General features: G+C 35.5%; 1 protein-coding gene across 7 annotated transcripts in view; it reads right to left on the bottom strand.

The window, feature by feature from the left end:
- Window positions 1–22,989, bottom strand: part of LOC111502532 (Death-associated protein kinase related) — a 361,534-nt gene that overhangs the window by 26,754 nt on the left and 311,791 nt on the right. Inside the window, exon 1 of one of the 7 annotated variants that reach the window (XM_074175622.1) lies at window positions 17,702–17,805. The exons of the other annotated variants lie outside the window; for them this stretch is intronic. Within the exon in view, the coding sequence (XP_074031723.1) occupies window positions 17,702–17,790 (89 nt within the window). The 5' untranslated portion in view covers window positions 17,791–17,805. Of the gene's footprint in view, window positions 1–17,701; window positions 17,806–22,989 lie in introns of those variants that run through there. 7 annotated transcript variants of the gene reach the window in all.

Below are 22,989 nucleotides of genomic sequence, written 5' to 3'. Positions count from 1 at the left end.
TATTTATATAAATTGAAAGGGGTATATTTTTGGGAGAGAATACTTTTTGGGTTTTCCACTTCTTCATCTCCATACCAAATATGTGGAAAACGTCCGAAAGAAAGAAGAGAGCAATCAAGTTCAAAAGAATTCGGGCTGCACGCCAGTGATCAAATCATAACCTACACCAACTAGTAGCACGGTGGCATTTTGCAAATAAACCAAAAAAGATATTGAGTCTGGTCAGTAATATTGAGAGAACATTATGGCCCGGCGCAGATCGTAAACTCGTTAAAACGTCGATGAATTCATTTTATAGCGATTCTATTTTATTTAGAATTGGCAGTCGAAATGACGGCGAGTGTTTTTATTTTTGCAAAGGTCAAGTTTTCTCATTGAAATAATAAAACGACTATCGAGAGCTTGGAATGAATGCTAACTTTTCAGTTCACTAAAAAAATTACTACAATATAGCACAGAAGCGCACCTAAAATAGTCAAGAATAATAATGTTTAATGAAATGTAGCTTGGAAAATTTTTGAAAGTAAACAGTGATGGAGAGCTGAATAACCCAAGTAAATGAAACCATTCCGAATAGTTGACAAGTTTTTATATCAGTGATGGTGGTTTGACCAATCAACCGACAACTGCGGTGGCAGAAGTTTGGGAAGCTAATCTGGAATGCCATCGAAAAACGAATCCACATGTTTCTAGAAATGATACGAAATCAAAAAAGGTTAATGCAGTCAAGCTGCTGGAAAATAATTCCATGAAAATCAAAAGATAAATAAATAAGTACTATTCTGATCATTCCCATATTGATTTCAATTTAAAAGCCACCGGTAGACAGCTGTTTCAGCCTATTGGGCATCGTCAGTACCGGGCAGGCGGTCCTGATTGGTCAAACCACCAACACTGACATAAAAACTTGGCAAGTTGACTTGGGTGTCACACAAATAGGTGGTTTCACTTATGTCTCGCTTACGTTTACGCAGTTATTTCTATTAAGTACTTTTCTTGGTTTTTCACATTTGTCTTCAATCGAGGACCGCCTTCCCGGTACTGACGATGCCCAAAAGGCTGAAACAGCTGTATGCCGGTGGCTCTTAAATTGCTTCTTCAGGACAACTGAAAAGATGATTGTAAAAATATATGTATAAAACGTTACAGATATAACTTACTCAACATGAGATTAATATAAAAAATCAGCAGCAAATCGAAACGAAAAATATTTTCTGAAAATTAATTTCGACATGAATCAATAAATGACACGTATTTGTTGATAACATAAAAATAATAATTTGTTTTACATCAGTTACATACTGGATGAATCAGCATTACTATTTCTTCTTCGATTATCATTATCTAATTTAAACAAATAAGTATAAAATTGACTGAGACCATTCAAGTCAGTTCTTTTATTCATGGATTTTAATTCTTCATTTATGTGTATCATTTCTAGAAAAGAACGTTTGTAGAAATTTTGTTCAATTTCAATAAACATATATTTATACAATCATCTTTTCAGTTGTCATGAAGAAGGAAATAAACATTTCCGAAAGCTTGACAAACTACCAAAGAGTTTTCATTATTGACCTTGACTGCAACCTCAAGATACCATCTGATTAATTCATAGATTCAGTCATTAAATATCCTACTTTTATATATATATATATATATATATATATATATATATATATATATATATATATATATATAATCGAGTTAACGCTTGAGGAAGCTATTGTATAGCGGAACACGTGTCGCGGTTTTTGTAAAACCCTTGGTAGTAAAAATCATACAATACATTGAATTGATTAGTTTTTTTTATATAATTGATTTCTTCAAAATTTAAACATCCCACCAAATAAACTTTACATATGTTTTCAGAAAAGGATCTTTCTTCTCGTGAAAAATTTAATAAATCTTATTCAGGCAAGTTTTTTCAAAATGTTTCTTCAGTGAACAAGATCCCGGCATTTTTATTTTTGATCTTGAAGAAATTAATTTTTATAAAGCCAATAGTTCAAGAAATACCCAGAAAAATAGAAAACAAGGATTGTTTTCCACCACAGTATTCACATTATTACTATCCAATTTCAGTACAAATGATTTCAATGAAAAACCGAATTGATTGCAGTATTTATATCAACTTGACACTGGTAGTCACCATACTATTCAACTCTAATCACATCCTCCGTACACTGCAATTAAATTTTATTTTATATTCAATTTTTTTCCATTTGGATTCTCTAGACAAAAATCTCAATCGCTTTCTTCGTTGATCATTTTTTGCAAGGTTCTAAATGTAAAATTTCAAATAGGACAAGTATGGTCCTGTACATCAACGAAAGAGTAACGACATGTGACTCTAGAAGATCCTGAAGAAATGGTGAATTCTAAAGGAATAATGGTAATTGCGGTGAATGTAGCTGCATAGAACTGCCTAAATAAGAACGAATTCGTCGGAAATTGGAATCAGTTTACTTCAGATAGAGTTAACAAGCAACTAGAAGAGAGTAAGTGAAGTCATTGCCTTTTAATTGTACAAGTGTATGTTTATTATAGGTGTAACCAACTTTTGTTTTTTAATTTTTCACGGTTGCTTTCGAAATAGCTACAAAATAAAACACAATTTTTTTCGATAACTGCATAAAGACGAAAAATTTTTCTGTGTGGAAAGACTTACTGCGAATCATTACTCTTTCAATCGTCGGCATTTCACATCAGTCGGATTCGAGATACCTCACAGCGTGAAGAAACTAAGCAATCTCACCTTTTGTTTCTTCTATTTTTTTGTAAGGCCATAAACAATGGCACTGAGTATTGTTTTACGGTGACATCCATGACCTCAGGTGTTGAATGTGAGACTACGGTACGACAAAAGAATGGCGGTACGGACCGCGTACAAATAATTGTTCAAGAATCAGTACATGACACTCTCGGCGACGAAAGGTAAATACTTCCCAGGCGAAGATAGTTTTTTCTTTTTGTTTTCAAAGAGTATCGTACTAGAGTAGAGATATAAACAAAAGCAGAATATTTCAATTCCATGTTATGTTCAAAAGAGTCAATTTTTAAAGTACATTCCTTCGCATCAACAATTATTTAATTTCACAAAAAGAATTGTACCCAGGGTGCTGTGAAACCAATCCGCAGCTATGTCAGTTCGTAACCCCATTTGCACCAAAATTTTCATTTCAAGAAAAATGTGAGAAATGTTCAATTTCGAAGATGATACTGATTATAGTTCTACTAAGAAAAGGTTTATGATAAACTATATTTGTTTGTTTGGCTATATTATATCATCAATAGTGAACCAGAATTTTGCTTTTGTCAGTTTATCTCACCTGTATTGTTTTTATAGTTACAAATACTGTAATGTTTCCACAAATTACTTTCATCCGACAATTATGACAACTTTTAAAGCTTCTTTTTTTAATACTTCACCTGTTCATTAACAAATTTTCGGTTAACATGCTCATGTGGCTCTTGGCCATCAACCAACTGTGCTGTAATATTTGTGAACCTACCGTTTTCACTTCAATTATGATACTTGCCCCTCTGTTGAATAATCTACTGTGAGCAAAATTTCAAACTACCAAATAATTCATCACCAATGTCTCTGCAACCCCTATTTTCTATACTCAGAATGAACTTACAAATATACCAGCTTCTCCGTACAGTAACAAAAATGCGAATTACAAATGTGATTTCCTTAACGCCCTATACAACAAACCAAGCCCAGATCGGAATGTCTGAGAGACAGCTGGGCATGAAAAAATCAACATAGCCACTTCCTGCTACCCCACGTGTTCGGTGACGTCCGTCCTGCGGCGGGACGAGGGGGCGTTAGCGATATTTGCAGGGATATTATTGTAACGGTGAACCGATTACGCCTCGAACGATATCGTTTTCGTGTGAAATATGGAGCTCGTTATCATTCAGCGATTGTCGTAAGTCATGTTATACAACTACAAGAACATCGGGTTTCTCTGCTAACGACAATGGCCAACGCTAGCCATGTTTTTTTCCTTTGACGCTCCGCTTTCATCAAGAATGGCACAAGAGGAATGGGGACAAAATGAATCCTGCCAAAAAGTTATGCTAAATTACTCAATCACTATAATAATAGACAAATACGTCTTGAGAATGTAACAGCGTTTTGGAGCATTTGCAAAAAGTTCTATCACTTCTTATGTTATACACAAGTACAAAAAAGCAATTTCGGAATCATCCCGTACATACGATTGCATAAGATCGCATTCTCTGAGAGGTCGTCGCCAATTGAAATAGTGTCTGTATCTCGATTAGTCGATAACTAGCTGCCAATAAACTTATTAATACGTATAGATGAATATATTTATCGACGCAGTGTCGTCACTCGGGTCGTTCTCATTATTATATTTATCCACCGTCACGGCGCGGCGAGCCGAATATTTCGCGAATCCAGTAGGTGGCTATGCGATGCACCTCGATATGAAATAACCCGAGTACCAATTATCGTTTCTCGCTTGTTTGTGGTTTGTCCATAGTCTAGTTCACAAGATCTATTTCACAACTTTTGAATTCGCTTTTTCTGAAAATTATAATTGACGTGTCATTCGATTTGTAATTACAGCCAGAGTAATTGAAAATTTGAGGCAAGTTCCGCCAACAAATAATTCAAATGTGAATGTTGATTAAAACAGAAAAAATGTGAAAACTCATTAATACAGTTTATTGTATTACCTACTTGTTTGCCTACTAGCTAATGATGAATCTACCTGAAAAGGTCAGGTATAAATTCATTAACCATACGAATAAATGAAACTTTCGGAAATATCATAATTATTCTTGACTTTTCTTACGTGGAAATAAACAGAGAAAGTTTAATCTTCCTCTTGAAGATGATCACTTGGTGATCGAAACACGTGTCGAGGTGTCAAAATAATGGCTTGGTATTGGGATAAAACTTCAATAACATTCAGATTTAATAATGGAGAATCATTTAGTTCAGTTTGATGGTTCATACGATATTGGGAGTTTTTAAATTTGTTTCCATACTCTCCAACAGGTTAAGTTTTAAACGTTTCTTCTGGAAATGTAGGGGCTTGAATTCATGGTTGAACTCATGTCCCTCTTTGATTAAATAAGTAGCATATGCCTCTCATTGTATCACAAACACGGTTATAAATGAATACTTTGTTTATAAAATAATTATTATTTTTTCAATTCTTCTCTTCAATTTAAAATTGAAGAAAAAATTACAGTGAATGAAATGTTGAAGAATATATGATTTTTTAATTTTTAACATAAAATAAATTGAGAAAATTAATTTTTTTAGCGAATTGTTCATTAAATCAACACATGTATTTTTTTAAATTATAATAGGAAAGAGTAGAGTATTTTGAAAAAAATATCAATGTATACTGGCAAATTTAAATAGTCAAAAATACCTTTCATGTAATAGAAATATTTTTTTAAGAACGATTACCCTCAAAATCATGAATTGCACTAATCATTGGAAGAAAAAATGGAATTATCTTATAAGCAATGCATTTATTCAATACAATTATTCAAACAATAAGAATAAAATATTTGAAAAAATTATAATAATGTAGCTTTTATCAATTATCTTTTTTTTTTTATTTTCCAACCCGAGTATTATTTCTTAAGCTATCAAAAAATTGTTTCAGCAAAGAAAAAAATCCAGGCAATGGAAAAAATTCCAAGCTTCAGTTTTAAAAAATATATTAAAGTATCAACTTGGAAAAATTTGTTATTTAACAAAAGTGAAAATAAAAGAAGCAATGCGATACAAATTTTTGCTGGCATGTCGTTCTTCATTCAACTATTCAGCAATTAATTTTTTTATTCTTCAATATTGCCATCAAGTGGTGTAAATTATCCGAATCAGGTGTGCAAAAACGGATCTACCAATTTTAATCAGTATTATCACCTCTCAGTGCTACAGTTAGGTCTTTTTAGTGAGTTTTCTGCTCTTTGAGAATCTTTTTTTGTTAAATTGATGGACAATATGGGTAAATCTAGAGTTTATAAGTGTCTGGAGTGTAAACGTGTTTATGTGAGACAATGTGGTCGAAACTTCTCAAGACGGTATGCTGTACATGAAAGGTCCTTCAGACTAGGAAAATATGATTCAACGTTTTCAAACCATTCCTTGGCATGAAACCACAAGTTTCCGAATCTAAACGATACGGATATTTTGCACTATTCAAGGAAGGGTTGCAAACTCAATTATTTGGAATCCTTGGAAATTCATAATCATAAAAATTGCAGGTGCAACCTGTTGAATGATAAAATCGATCTATTTTACTCACCAGTTTTCAAGTTAGCGTACCCACATTGTCACAGGTAAACAAAATTCAGGTATTCAATTGAGTTAAGTACCTCTGTTATTACCTACAGTGGTGTTGAGAAAGGGCTAATATTATCTATTAATTTTTCAGATTATTGTATTCGTTTGAAAATGTCCTTATACGACGAAACTGCATTAACGTTAGTTACAAATAAAAGTGATAAACAAAAAGAGAAAGTTTCAATTCAAATTTTTCATGATTTTTTTCAACTTTGAATATCTCCAATTGTTTTTGAGAAAAAGAAAACTATTGGAGATATTCATAACTCAACTATTTGTTTGCGGAACTTGCTTGAATAGTAAATTATTGTGTGTGAAATCACGAATCGAATGACACCCCGATCAGAATTTTCTGTGAAGTCGTACACAAAAATTATTAAATGGCACTCGTATACTGGACTAAGTACCAATTATCGTTGCTCGCTTGTTTTTACGCGCACGCACGAGTTTTCCGGAACAAAACAAAAAAGTCGTAAATCTCTCGGATGCGCACCAGGTATTTTGGCAGGCGTTCAGGTATTCCTAGCGAAAGTATTTGGCAGACGGCGCATAAAGTATCGGAGGAGGCTTTGCATTCCATCGTCCGTCGAGCACATGTAATTGGGAGAGGTAATGATCGGAGAAGTTGGTCCGGGAATCCGGCCAAATTCGAACGCCACTAGATGAATTTTATTGAGACATCGGAAAGCGCCCGGGATGGATCAGAAAAAAGATTTGTATTTTATGGTGATATACAAAAAAGTCTATCTTCACTCTCAACTACTACGAGTAAAGATCTGTGATGGAGTTGGCCGATACTTTATGAACATTCATTACGTATTCAAGCAACAATTCATTAAGAGCAGATAGTTGTTGGTTCACAGATGGATCAAAAACACCTTCCGGTTCTGGTGTATATGTTTTCAGTCGCAGACCCAGGACAGTGATATCAACATGCCTAGGAATCTATACGACTGTATTTCAAGCGGAAATTTACGCTATTGAATTGTGTGCGGAGAGATTGGAATAATCCAACCTCATACACAAGTCAAAAAAATTATCTCGGACAGTCAAGCGGCGTTGAAAGCTCTTGGCTCCTACCGAGCAACGTCTATATTGGTAGGAAATTGCCAAAAACGACTCTCCTTGATAGAAAGACTTAACAGATTGTCTCTGGTCTGGATTCCTGGCCATACTGGCCTGGAAGGCAATGAGGCTACTAATTCCCTTGAAAGGAGGGTGCTGCAAGCAGCTTCATCGGACCCAGAACCTGTCATTGGCATCGCTTTAGGCTTTTCCAAACTAAGATTGAACATCTGGATGGCAAGAAGACTTATGGTGATGAAACGGCAGAGCACATACTTTGTGCCTTCCCTGTTGGGGACCGAATCAGGTTTTTAGAGTTCGGCAGAGTCGTACTCTTACCATCTGACCTGAAAGAACACTCACCATACAAACTAATCGGCTTCGTTAAGAAGCTGGGTTTATTTGGTCGAGTGTGAATAGGTGTGAGCCACAATAAACCCTTGCGGGTTGCGGTGGAGGGTCGAATAGTCCCACTCACTTTGGACCTAACCTAACACTTCATTGTGGAATTTTCAATGAACAGTTCACAAAACCGTAACAAATGTTTCACTAAACGATAGCTTCCTCAGGCGTATTCATACTGACAAAATTCTATGCTTTATATAACAATTTGACCATCTACCAACTTACTGATAGAAGATAGCATGAAGATAGCAGCACTCGTAAATAAAAGCTAGTGAATTTCGTTACTCACCAGTTTCTCACCAAAGTTTCAGCCATTTTGGACGCGCAGTTGTTATGTAACAGTCGTTTGAGTGAGTTAATGTAAATGTTTTCATGAAAATGGACGAAATCAAGTATCGAACTGTCATTAAATATTTGTTTTTGAAAGGCAATACGCCTACGCAAATCAAAGATGAATTGGATTATGCGTATGGGGACTCTGCACCATCACTTACTTTAGTGAAATTTTGGACAGCTGAATTCAAACGTGGCCCTAAGAGCTTGAGAGATGATGAACGTTCTGGTCGTTCAAAAACTCCAATTACCGATAAAAACACCGCAAAAGTTCACAAAATAGTGCTAGACGACCGCTGAATTGAAGTGAGAGAGATAGCAGAGGTTATTGACATGTCAAAAGAACCTGTTTGTCACATATTGAATCAATATTTGGCGTGTTCGTTTTGGATGCCGCGTTTGCTCATGTTAGACCAAGAACGTGTTCAGATGAACATTTCTACCGTTCTGTTGGCGCAGTTCGGGCGCAGTAAATCCGAATTTTGGCGCCAATTAATTACTGTAGATGAAACCTGGATACAACATTATACGCCCGAAACAAAAATACAGTCCAAACGGTAGACTGCAAAGGGGGAGCCGGCTCCATAAAAAGCAAAAACTGATTTTTCGGCTGGGAAAGTTAGGGGTCTGTTTTTTGGGATAGGCATGGAGTTATTTCAATCAATTATTTTTTCAAAATGGAAAACCCATTACAAGAGTCTACAAAGCATCATTACTTGACAAGCTGAAGACAAAACTTACGGAAAACCGCTATATTTGCAGAAAAATAAAATACTGTTTCACCAAGACAACGCACCGACTCACACCTTAGCGGTTGCAATGGCGAAAATCCACGAATTGCGGTTCGAACTGTTTAGAATCTATTTTTCCGTTAACCATCTGTCGCTCCCCTATGAACGACAACTCTCAAAAGTCGAAACTTGTGCGAGCTAAGGACTAACAAGGTCTTACCTTTTAACGTGTGATTCCTAACACGGGTTGTAAGATAGGAGGTGAAAATCGATCGTACGGCCTTGCGGCTCGAACCACCGGTTCCCACAGCGGTCGATTGAGTGAGTAGAGCAAACCACCCACCTGAACCGACGGGCTGCCGCCCAACTGCTTGACCATCCGCCTTACTCACCAGAGCTAGCCCCAAGGAAAAAATTGTGACAAAAGATTGACTTTTAAACCTTTCTCTTCCAAACTCATGCCATCCTGCCAAAAAATAGTTGGAAAATGTTTCCCCCGTTTGCCCAACATAAAGTTCTGGGCAAGTCAACCTATATATAACACTGACGTTTTGTCCTAATTATTTTTCATACAATTGCTTAATATATGATTCGTTCTGTTAGCCACGTCCCAGCATTTTTTTTCCAAAAAAAAAACGGGTCCACTAAAAAGAAGCATTCCTTTTTGGACAGAAATATTATAATGAACAAATAATGGAAACCATAACTCATTTTATCTTATTATCAATAGGTCCCAAAATTTTGGTAAGAATTTATATTTGTCAAATTTGACATTTTTGCCGCTGAAATTTTCTACTACGAAATAAAAGCCTAGTAAAAATCAACCGTCCGCGATTTTATATGTAATATTCCTAGATTATAGAGAAAACCCGTCCCAAACAACATTGTTTTGAGCAGGAAATTGTTATTTATTGAATATTTACGTTGAACCTCAGGCTGTCGAACTCTGCACGAATACAAGACCGACAATACAAGCGAACTATAAACAGTGACCCGTAACGCCCCAGCCAGAAGCAACGTTTTCTAGGTTATGTTAGACTAGATCGGAGCGCAGACAAAATATATCCAGACACATACTGCATCGGTATATACTTTTGTCCTCGATCAGCATACACAATAGATCGCGTCACGTCCAAAAGGTCCATTAGTCACGCCTTTTATTCGCGATAATATAGAACTCGGAATGCGTCTGTCACGACAGGACTGGCTAGCGGGAAATTTTTCCATAAATTTTCTCATACACTAGATAGTTTGATGATAATAATTGAGAAATTTCAAAATTTATTCAAATATTCTTATTAATTGTCTCTAGCAATTGGAACAGGTATCGTTAACAATACCTGAAGTACAAGACATATACTTTTATATGACATCATTTTCTTCAACAAGTGAAAAATATTCATGTTTAATCAAAGAGCTCTTGTTTTGATGTCAGCTTGCATTCGATACTTTTAAGATAGCCTATACAAACTTGAGTCTAAGTCTGAATTCGATAATTGATGACGTATCACTATCGTTTGACAGTTTAATGCTGTTTACTGTGAAGTTTCTATTGAAGTATTTTATACCACACAAAAAGTTGTCATCACAACTGATAAATCGCTAAAAATAACAAAACAAAAACAAAAAAAATACAGATAGAAAATTAAAGCAATCATGCTTTACTCCACCTAGTGGAGGTAACATAAAAAACAGTATTTTTTCAGAATTCACAATTATATGTTTCAGTTCTATCTCAAATCACGACTAGAAGACCGTAGAAAGTTTATACATTTTTCAAAAATTTTATAAAAAAAATTTCGAAATTTCGAGGTTGATGATGTGAATCAAGTAAACTTTTTTTTACTGAAATACATTTTTAGTTAGGTAACACTAAGTAAACTCTGTTTTTCGAAACTTTTCCTTTTCTCTGGACAGTTTCTTCTTTCACAAAACTTTTGTGATAATAAAATAATAAACATCCTCAACTTGAGCAGGAGGTAAGTTTATCCGGGTGAAATCGATTATTATATGTTGTTATTTGTATTTCCGGTTTTTGACATATCTACCCATTAGGAGAGAAAATTATTTTTTGTTGCCTCCAGGCATAATTAAAATCATTTTATGAATCAAATAAATCATTTTATGAATCAAATTAATCATTTACTACAAAGGAGAATAATTGAAAAACACAATCAAGAATCAAGTACAATAGTCCACCAAAAAGCTAACAGATACCCTTTCTTCATTTACCAACCTCATTTATACCAAGTACAAGCTACGACTTTCATGTCAACAAAGAATCATGATATCATCATAGAAAAAATAACCTACCATACAACTTTTTCACCACCTACTATACAAATTTACTTGTATGAAGATTCTGAACAAAGCTCTAAATAATTTTAAATTTGAACTTTTCGAGAAATCGTCTAAATGTACTAAAAATATTACAGGAAGCCAAACTATCCATATCGACCAAGTCGGTGCAGGAGCCCTAAAAACTATCCACACTCTACGATTCTAAGGCCGGCTCGGTCCTGTATTCGAGCATCTGCATTTTGTCCTACAAAACGCGTACATTCGCAGATTTATCTTTCGTCGGTCCTCAGACAACCCATTTAACTATATCTTTCGACGGACGATATCATTAATAACTCGAGCAAATGGAACGAACGGGAGAATATGAGAACATAAGTTAAATATTTTTCACGATCTCTATCTAATACGGCAACTAGGTTTTCGTCTGGGGAAGAAACATATGAAATAGTTTGCATCAAGTTTGATCTTCCTCCTGAAGATGATCACTTGGTGATCGCAACACGTGTCGAGGTGTTAAAATAACGGTTTGGTGTTGGGAAAAAACTCAAATAATATGCAAATTTTTGGTTGAAAAATATTCTTAAACCATCAAGTCAAAAGTGACTGTACTAGTAGAGAAGTAGAAGGCCAAAACCTTTCTTTCCCAAAAATTTAAAGCCCTATTTTGTTAATTTCAAAGAAAACATTTTTCAACAATATATTCTAGCGCTTCTGGGATAGTTTGCTATTTCGTTATACAAACATTTTTAGTAGCTACATTGATTACATGAACAATAAAACAGCAACCAGTCGTTTTGGAAAATTGATTAATAGAAATATTTAATGATATTATTTTGAATGCGTTTTCAAAAAATCAAGGAAACATCCAATAGATTTTTTTTAAAGAAGTGAATTTAGATTTCTTCAATGTATCACCAAGAGGGCCTTGAAAATAGTTCAAAGTTCAAGTAAAAGTGAGTTTCCACATACACATGTTCTAGAGATCATTACCTAATGATAATTTATTCAATTTTACGAATATTAATTTTGTTTTACTAACAATTTCGCTGTGTTTCTAACTATAAAATGACAGTATCGTATTCATTAAAGTTACAAGTTTGTGAAGCAATTTCAATGTTAGCAAGCATAACTATTTCAAAGCACAAATTATGTAACAGCTTTATCCTCATTATACAGATGTATTTAGAAACCTGGTTCTAAATACAGTCTAAGATGGTTCTTTCGCTAAATTTATAATGTTTTCTTAGCAAAGTTTCACATGATGCATTGCATGATAGTGTCTTTATTTACACTTGAAACAGTGTGTCTCATAAATAAACACAAATAAAATTTCATTACAAGGAATAGATATCCCACCCGTCAAAGTAACCATCCCAAACTACCATTACCATCTTCCACTCTCGTTAAGGATTCAATTATACATATATAACGGCTGCAAAATGTACAATCATCTTCCAAATAGTATCAAAGATATACCGTCCAAGGCCAGCTTCAGAAAAGCAGTAAAAAGAGTTCTATGCGATAGAACCTATTATAGTTTGGAAGAATATTATGTAGATAGAATAGAATGATAAGTAGACCAAAACTATGTACTTTCTATACACTATATACGTTCTGTTGTTGTTATATTTTGAATTTCAAATAAGTTACTTGTTAACTCTTCCAAAATACAAATCATGGAATTATAAAACAACAACAAAAATTAATTGGCGCTCCGAGACGACTTCATTGATTCCAGTGGCGCATTTGCTTTTTCAGCTGCAGGAAAACTCGGAAAACCTGTAGCACCACATAATCTGAAGATCTTGATAAGCCAGTGGGATTGTTATTCACTACGAAATAGCTATTGTGCTAGCGAACCATGTCGTGATATTTTTAAAGTTTGTGAAGATCAAATCGTTAGGTGTAGTTTGTGAAATTACTTCATCAAGTAGGTAACGGCAGAGTCAATCAGAAAAAAAAACAAATTTCATAACTCATTGAATGATCAGTGGCTAGACAATGTTCCTCAGTACTTCAGTGAACAATATCAAACACAATAATACTATTCGTAGTAGCTGTAGCTAGGTAGTGGCGTTGAGAGTCCAAGTACAAAAAAAGCGCATAACTGAAAGTAAAAAATCTCCCCTCATCAGACTAAAAAATCTCATGTGAATAATAAAGATGAATACGTTTATTGAAAGGGTACAACGTACAAGAGATACTAACCTAACCTAACAAATGGTAGAATTCAACATCTGCACATGATAAATCAAGGTAGATATTGCTCTTCCATCTAACCATCCAAAAAGCAAATGGAAAAAGTTATTATAAAAATACTTCACGTGAACTATCTGCCAACACAAACAAAAAGCAATCATTCACTTCGAAAACTATCTTGTAACTGCAATGTACCATCATAGAAGAGTAAACAATCAGAAGAGACACCCGATTGGGTCGCCTTTTACTGAGGAAGAGAATTTCGGTTGACTCCGCGATTTTGTTAGGACGAAACAAGGTCAGGTCGCGTTCAGAGAGGTCTCCGGATTACAATGCAATCATATATTACAATAAACTACCAGAATCACTCAAACGGACTGGAAGTAACATCATATTTCAAAAGAAAGTTAAAGACTTGCTATTAGAGAAATGCTACTATAGTTTCCAAGAATTTTTAGACGATAATTTCTGAAAAATAGAATATGAACTAGATCTGTATACGTTTTTATATATTTCAATTGTGTATGTGTTTATATGTATGTATAAATTTATTTCTTTTTTTTCTTTTTAGTGACGTCTTGTATAAATATTAACATTTTTAAATTTATACCTAGTATTAATTCTGATTATTGATTGACTTACCATATATACACTATGTATCGTGAATGGTGAATAAAATATTATTATTATTATATAGTTTGAGTGAAAATAGCGGACCTGAATGAACTTCCGTATGTTCTGTGCCTGAGACAGTATCTAATTTGTGTCACAGAACAACAAATTATGCTTCTTCAGAGGTCAGAAATTCCAAAACGGTATTTTCTTTTTCAGTGAGAAATTAGTCCAGAGAAGGTCAACACATCAGTCTATTGCTCAATATTCTAGTTTGTTGGAGCACGCAGATCTAGAGGGCGTAGATGTTTCAAACTAGTAGGGTGCAGAATGACCTTGCTACGGCCCTGTGTGCTGTTCTAAAGAAAGTGCCCTCAGCTGTTTCCTCATCTCGTTCTCAATCTATTGTTCGATCCATTTTCGACATGTCGCTTTTTCCTGCAACCGATACTCAAGCACTCGCGGTCCGTCCCACATTCTCGATGAGCTTTATCGAATTGCGATAGTTCCTTTTCGAACGTTTCTAGGTTACAAGGTCTCGAGGGGCCTGCACCGATCGGATTTTATCAGGGAATTCGTAAGACCTTTGCCATTTAACTGTTTCGAGCGGAATTGCCATTAGAGCCATCGTTTACGTTCGCCATTTACGGGATAAGTTGATACTAGTTGACGGATAGGATATACGAGTCGATTTTATGTGAACACAGAGGCAAAAATCGTTTCAGAATAATGCAAAAAAGACGTACGCCGTGTGCTCCTTTCAATTTCGTCGATTTTTCTCTAAAGGACGAAATTTATTCCTCTACTGATGTCACAAAGACACGAAAATTGTCTTGACTAATGGAGATTTCGACTTTCCGACACGAAAAAAAAAGAATTGTGAAGCACTGATGATTTGTGACGCAGTGTCGAATTGTTGTTGAGTCGAAATGCAAATCTGTTATGAAATGTGTTTGGGAATAGAGGCGGATCCAGCGAGGGGGCGCTTCCCCCCTTTGGGCTCAGAAAATGTTAAATTATGGGGCCTAAGCCACTCTTGCACATTAACAAACCGTAACCAATAACCAGATTCCTGCATGAGTCTTCTTAACTTATTTAAATAAAACAACTGTCACTAATTGTGTGCAAATATATAATAATGTGCAAAATATCGACGGAATCGCAGGAAACCTTGAGTTATTTTAGTGCTAGCAAGATTTTAAATTATTTAAGTGCTCTGAACTTATCTAACAAAATATAATGTTGTAATCAATATAGTTATTGTTTGTAAATATCTTTTCCGCCGCTAATAAGGTTGATGCGGTTATTTTCAAATAGAAAAAAAAACTGTCACTAATTCAAAATATTATTTTCAGTCACTAATTATTACATTTGAATTACAAATGTCCTTTGAAGAAAGAGGCAGGTTATGATCTCACATTTTTTTATTTCTTCATAGTGAAAAATCAATCTCGAGTGCGCCTCCCTCCCATCAATAAATTCCTACATCTGCTCCTGTTTGGGAATATTCCTTTTTAACGTAAATGAGGTGATTTCGAATTGTGGTGAAAGCAACCAGGTTCAATTCAATGCCACGAAAACCCAGGCATCGGTTTTCTCCGAAATATCTCCGAACCGGATATAATAATATCAGGACAGATAATTCCGCTTCCTGCTTCGATAAGTTTGTTGGAGGTGAAAATGGACACCAATATGTCTTGGCACAATCATGTTGCTGGAATGGCAAAGGCTGCTTCTCGAAAGCTTGGAACAATGTTCCGAAGCAGTAACCTCAGTAACTTTTGATGCTTCATATAGCTCAGATCAGACCTTGTTTGGAGTATTGTTCTCATATATGGAACTCCGCCCCCAAGCATACCCTGAAACTGCTGGAACGGTTGAAGATTTGTCTCTCTTTTATAGATACTTTCACTGGAGGTTTTCAAGTGACTTGGCACATTTGATTCCACCAAGAACGGACTGTGGCTGCTCATCGTTTTGAGGTTCAACTCAGTACACCTCGAACTTCACTGCTTAAGAACTCTTTCATTTGGAGAACTTCGTGTATGTGGAATAAACTTCCTGAGGACGTTTTTTCAAATTAATTAAATCTCCAGCGATTCAAATCTAACGTGAATCACTACTTTCGTACAGGCACCGCTCTTAGAGCGCCTTAAGGATTTTCCTGTAGTGCTTGTGTTCTGTCTTAAAAAAATGGAATAGATGGATTTCGGCATAGTAACAGTTCATTGTAGGAAGAATCCGACTTATAGGACGATTATTATAGCTTGGCCTCTGAGGTGTTTAATTTCCCTTAGTATATTTTGTAGCGACAACTCAAAATATAAGGTTTTTACATTTTTGTAAGTTATAAATTTCAAAATGTCGATCAAAAATGAAATGGAAATGGGACTAAGATACTTAGCCAAGATATTAAATGCAATGCAAGTTTTTGTGATGCACTGTTTGGAACCTTTGGTGTAGTAATGTGAATATTACTGAAGTTTTTTCCCAACACCCAATCGTTATTTTGATACCTCGACACGTGTTTCGATCACCAAGTGATCATCTTCAAGAGGAAGAATAAACTGTTTAATATTCAGTTCAATCTTCCTCTTGACGATGATCACTTGGTGATCGAAACACGTGTCGAGGTGTTAAAATAACGATTTGGTTTGTTTATCAAAATATTAATTATGTTTTTGTGCTACTTGATATAAGAGAATATTACAAATTCGGAGTTTGTTTGAACAAGGTGTTGACAGACTTGAAATCTGTAGAAGAACAAATGAATATAAATGAATGACATGAAAAAACGTAAAAACAAAAAAAATTATGAACTTTCTAATACAAGTGGCAATGATCTCCAAGTCATCCAGACCTGAAGTCCATAGAGTTAGTTTGGAAGAAATGAAGAAATATATCGTTGAAAAAATGGTCAATTTTAATTTCAACCGTATAATTAAATATTGCGATGACTTTTCAACTTATAGATTTAGCAAGAAAGAAAAATCATTATTCATTCACAGTATTCCCTGAGGATGGTACTTTGACAGTAATGATATTGATTCAAGACAGGTATATCTTCATTATGAATGGTGATATGGTGTGGTAGAATGAATGGGTGACATTTCTGTTTAAGTTAGAAATGGTTTATTGACATTGTCTTGTGCTCAATGCGACATCCTTAGTAATTTGAGAATTTTGAAGTTTGTAAGTCAATAATCAGGAAACTGCAAACCTGGATAAAATTCGCTAAAGACAAAAAAAATGAACAGATTTAAAACAATCATCCACCTTCAATTATATTGATCAAGTTATTCTTGTTAGAATTATTCGAATTGTGAAAAAATCTGGTCTAAGAAAATAATGTATGGTAAAATAACATCAACACTCTGGTTTCAATTATACCACCATTCATCACATAGAAAATACCTTTCATGGCTTCGTACATATTCAACAACTATAAATATACTAGAACTGTCACCTATTATTTCAAAATTATCGTTATTCACGTAAAAATCAACACGATTTTAACAAGACTTCGATAAACTAGAAAATTAAATTCGATCTAACCTTCTACATGTTTACAAAACAAGCCGAACGAAGAAAAACTAGTCGACTAGAATGATTTATCTAGTTCTCGCCTGATTCTCGCCTCTTATCAAAATTCCTCCGTGTTATTAGATAATCTACTGATCATAAAATTCAGGAAATTTATGTGCGATCGTCTTACACAGAATTTATCGACTTGCAAGAGACTCGTTCCGGTCGATTACTCCGGTGTCGCAGATTCAATGAGAAATTATTGAGTTTTATAGACATACCTCCGGTCAGTACGATAATTTTTCAATAATTACCATCGGAGTTACTTTACTGGATGCACCGCATTGACCCTTACCTGAAACAAAAGAAGATATAAGTTTATTTGACTAATACCGACCAAAGATATTTCAAGTCAGTTCGTATACAAAACTATTAAGGTGGTGAAAAAAACTCAAAATGTGTTTTGAAAATTACTTAATGAATTGGACTTCGTTAATGTATCATCAAGAAGGCCTTGAGAATAGCTCAAATTTCAAACAAAAATGAGTATTCGCGTACATTTGTTGAGAGATTAATTCCAAACTGCAAATCATAAAAATGGTACAATTTTTGTTTTATTTTACCGAGTTGGCTTTTAACTGTCACTTCCAAGAGATGGAAAATCCTTCAAATACTCAATATCAAAGTTTCCAGGCCCCTCAGAGGCAAAGTTAAAGGAAAGTGTTTTTGTTGGACCAGATATTAGACAGCTTATGGCTGATCCACACATCCGTTATCACAACGATGACGAATCCTCAAAGAGAAGGGTGGATTGCCATCAAAGAGGCAATGGATAAATTGGGCAATTAAAAATACCCCAACTGTAAAAAAATCGTCAAAAGATTATTGAAAGCATTTCAAGTTTAAGGTTGCCTAATGAGTTTGAAAGTACATTTTCTTCATTCCCACCTCGACTACTTTCCAGAACTTGCTGTTGCTGTATTTCTCGATATTGAAGGAGCAGTTGACAATGCACTACCTAAATATAAAGGATCATCTCTGACTGGAAAAGAATCGACGATAACTGACTGGATCTATGCCATGCTGGTGAAAAGAACTGCAATCACGACTCTTCAAGGCGAGGCCATTAGGTTCGGGGTCACCAGAGGCTGCCCTCAACGTAGGGTACTATCTCACCTTCTGTGGTCGCTCCTACTTGATGCCCTCAACAGAAGAAAAGTAGATCTGCAAGCTCATGCAGTTGACCTTGTCATCTTGGCAAAGTCCACGTCAGGAAGAGTAGCTTGTAATATCCTCCAAGGAATGTTGGACGTTGTCCACAGTTAGTGCCTGAGGGAGCAGATGTCTGTCAACCCCAGCAAAACTGTAATATTCCCCTTCACCAGGTGGAGAAAATTGGACGATCTAAGGCCACTTTCCTTCAATGGTGAGGTCATTACATTTGGAACGGAGGTGAAATATTTTGGCATTGGTCTTGATGAAAAACTCACTTGGAACGTTCACTTGGAAAAAGTTTTACACAAAGCCAGACTGTCCCTATGAACATGTCGAAAGATTTGTTGTAAAACTTGGGGTTTAGGTCCCAAACAAATCCACTGGATTCAAGTGATGATTGCCAGACCAATGATCACTTATGGTGATCATTGGTGGCCGAAGGCTTTACAGAAAACGGCACAAGCGAAACTCTCTGGCTTATAGAGACAGGCTTGTCTGGCCATCAGTGATGCCATCTGTATCACACCGTCAGCGGCCATGGGGATCCTTCTAGATCTACCTCCTCTCCACATTTTTCTAGAGAGAGAGGCTAGGTGACCTGCATATAGACTTGTGCACATTACCAATTGCACAATCAATTTAATGCAGAGTGCAAAATACTGTTGGTTGACACAACAGCATTCTGGAAATGACCTCTGAGTTTATGTCTCCAACTGCCAACTACGAACTGCCTTATAAAGTACTGTTCCCGAGTAGAGAGGACTGGATCCTCCGAGAGAAGGAAATATTAAGAGCAGATAGTTGTTGGTTCACAGATGGATCGAAGACACCTTCCGGTTCTGGTGCAGGTGTTTTCAGTTGCAGACCCAGGACAGAAGTATCAACCTGCCTAGGAACCTATGCGACTGTATTTCAAGCGGAAATTTACGCTATTGAATTGTATGCGGAGAGAATGAAAGAATCCAACCTCATATACAAGTCAATAAAAATATTCTCGGACAGTCAAGCGGATTTGGAAGCTTATGGCTTCTACCGAGCAACGTCTAAATTGGTAGCAAATTACCAAAACCGACTCTTCTCGATAGGAATACTTAACAGATTGTCTCTGGTCTGGATTCCTGGCTATACTGGCCTGGAAGGCAATGAGGCTGACTCCCTTGCAAAGGAAGGTGCTGCAAGCAGGTTCATCGGACCAGAACCTTTTATTGGCAAAGCTTTGGATTTATGGAATTCTGGCAGGATCTTCCAGGATTGGCTCACCTTTCGAAGCTTGATAACAAACAGTTGTTGGACTACAGTAGGGATGAACTACAATGTCTAACAGGCCTTCTCACAGGTCACTGTCGTCTGAATCATCATATGCAGAGACTCGGACTGTCGAAAGACATTGTGTGTCGCCTCTGTTTGGAAAGTGATGAAACAGCAGAGCACATACTTTGTGCCTGCTCCGCTGGGGATCGAATCAGGTTTTTAGAGTTCGGCAGAGCCGTACTCTCACCATCTGACCTGAAAAACCACTCACCATACAAACTAACCGGCTTCGTTAAGAAGCTGGGTTTATTTGGTCGGGTGTGAATAGGTGTGAGCCACAATACACCCTTGCGGGTTGTGGTGGAGTGTCGAATAAATCCCCTCACTTTGGACCTAACCTAACGTAACAAAACTTTTCAGAAAATTTAGATGTTAGTCAATGGCAAGGTGAATGATTCCACTAAGGTATTAACAATATATAAAGTAGATATCAGGAAAGACAGAGCGCTTCATAATGACAGACTAATGGTGGATGCTTCAGATGCTTTCTACAAACGAAAATGTACCAAAAGGAGTTTCACTGGGAACATAAATGTATTTAGTGCGTACTAGTGAATGTATTCAAGATAAAAAAATTATGAATATAAAATTGTTTTTTAGTCTTTTATCTTCTATATCAAGATGATAACTACATTGTCAGAAAAGGTGGCGTTCTGTGACAAAATAAAAGTCATTTTCGCATTCGGCACACCCAAAAACAAAAGAATTACGCAAAAAAAATCAAAACAGCTTTCAAAATTTTGTTTCAGGCTTGTGTTAATGAAGCCGTTCATGAGTTTAATCAAGTCGTAGCATGGAGTTTTTTCAAAGTGAATTTCATAAATAAAAGCACTTTTTCATTAAAAACTCAAGTTATTCGGAGCAGCAAAGATTCATAACCGTATTATAGGTCAGGCTTGGGTTAACGAATAAGAATTGTGACACTGAATTCTCGAGAAAAATGTGAATTTCGAAAATCTCGTATGGAGCACCGGTCGATTCTTTGGCAGGCAGGTCAGTGGCGGGTCACGGGCGTGACAGTTACGTACGCCTGCTATAACGGATGCCGTGTCAAAGGTCAGTCTATAATTTTACCCCGACTCGACACACCTGCTCTCTCGAATTCGAACCGAATATGTAATCGATCACCTCAGACACGGTATTATCTAAAAGTTCCCGCGAATATAAGATTGGTAGATAATAGGATCGAAAGAATGGAAAATATTTGATTATGAAATTAGTGATTTAATAATAGCCAAGTATTGGTCGACTCCATCATATAATTTGATATTACATTATATTTTGGTAAATTCAGAAAATATTAAAATTATTTTGGAAAATGAAAAACAATGGTTGATGACAGGATTTAATAACGATTTTGATCACAACTTTTATATTTATCAGATTGTCGAAGGTGAAAATACCCAAAAAATTCGATAAAAAACTTCAGATTTCCTCCACAAAAAAATTACTTTCGTTCAATTTGACGTTGTTCTGTACTCAAAATACTTTTTCCTATGTTGAAGGTGAACTTATCTACTTAAAAAATATATATTTTCCATAAATCCATCTAAAGGGATGAAATATGTGCTAAAAGAAGTATTTGAAAATTTTTACTTCATACAATCGCCACGATATTACTGTATTTCTTTTGCAGCACATATCTTTGAAGAAAGTTTTCATCAACTGAAAAAAAGGGGAACCTGCTACAAAATATGTTTACAAACTCCAAATTTAATAATTGAGGTGACACTTCATTTTAAAATACGTGGTATTCAACAAAAAAGCAGAATAAAAACGTGGATTTGAGAGTAGAACTAGTATAGGCATCTCACCAGAAATCAGTAACGTATCGAATTGATAATATTTTTCAAAAGTTCATGTCCTAATTGTTGAAGTAGAGGACTTTTCTCTAGTAAACTCTTAAATGAATGTATTTATTTTTGGCAACTCGACTCACATTTTTATTACGTCAAAATAATCTCTCAACTACCTATAAATATATACAATGTCAACAAGAACAAATTACCAAATTATGAAAATGCAAGTATTTCAACATCAATAACAAATTGAGAATAGTTTGAAACTCAAGTTACACCAATTTGTTCACAACTTTGAGAAATTGGTAGAACACGGGACTTTCAATCTAGAGTTCTGCATTAGAATCCTACTTTCATTTTTGAAACCATCCAATTTTCAAACTATAAGAAGTATTTTTGAATTGTTTCCTACATTGTTTTACGTTACACTAATCAAATGGATCTCATTTTGAAATATTCCTTATATGAGCCATAGAAAAAGTACAGTATTCTACTGAGTAATGGTCATTACTTGCTCGAATGATTGACCTTCGGCCGGTGTCGACAATCTCGTGAGTAATGACCACAAATCCCGCTCGTTGAATAATATAACTATTGAGGTGGACTTTCACCATACGGATTTCCACGACACGAACAGTTTTCATCTTCTTCTAGATTATGTTTTTGTAGGTAATGGACTGCGGTTTTTTTTATCGAATTTTTCGAGCGGAAAGAGCGAAAGCGAGAAAAAACGAGATACTAGATGAGATCATTGTCAAGAAGACGAATACATCATGGAACTGATAAAATTATGGCAGATTTGATTAATGATGACATAGACTTGAATGGAATTGAGAAATTGAGATCATCGATTTGTAATTTTCTAAGACTGTTCAATCACGAATTTGAGAACCTGTTAAATGTTCTGGGATCAAGAATGTTTAAACATAGCACAAATTACAGCTGCTTGTTGTTGTCGCCGAACGTTTCCATATAGCGAACTCTACAAAAACACAGACAAAACACCGAAAACTTTTAATCTTTCCGCCCGCCAACGGGACACTCCGTTGTTGAATAAGTCTTCAAAATGTGTCTCATTTTGACAACTCAAGTTTCTGTTTTGTCGAAATCGTTATGGTTTTGTCCGTTTGGTGAAAATCGCAAATTGAAATTT

This window comes from Leptinotarsa decemlineata, unplaced genomic scaffold (genome assembly GCF_025532065.1).
Source record: "Leptinotarsa decemlineata unplaced genomic scaffold, Ldec_3_MD MMD2_tig00001064_RagTag_RagTag, whole genome shotgun sequence".
Taxonomy (NCBI): domain Eukaryota; kingdom Metazoa; phylum Arthropoda; class Insecta; order Coleoptera; family Chrysomelidae; genus Leptinotarsa; species Leptinotarsa decemlineata.
The sequence above is the reverse complement of the archived record's forward strand: the minus strand, read 5'-3'. Positions and strand labels throughout refer to the sequence as shown.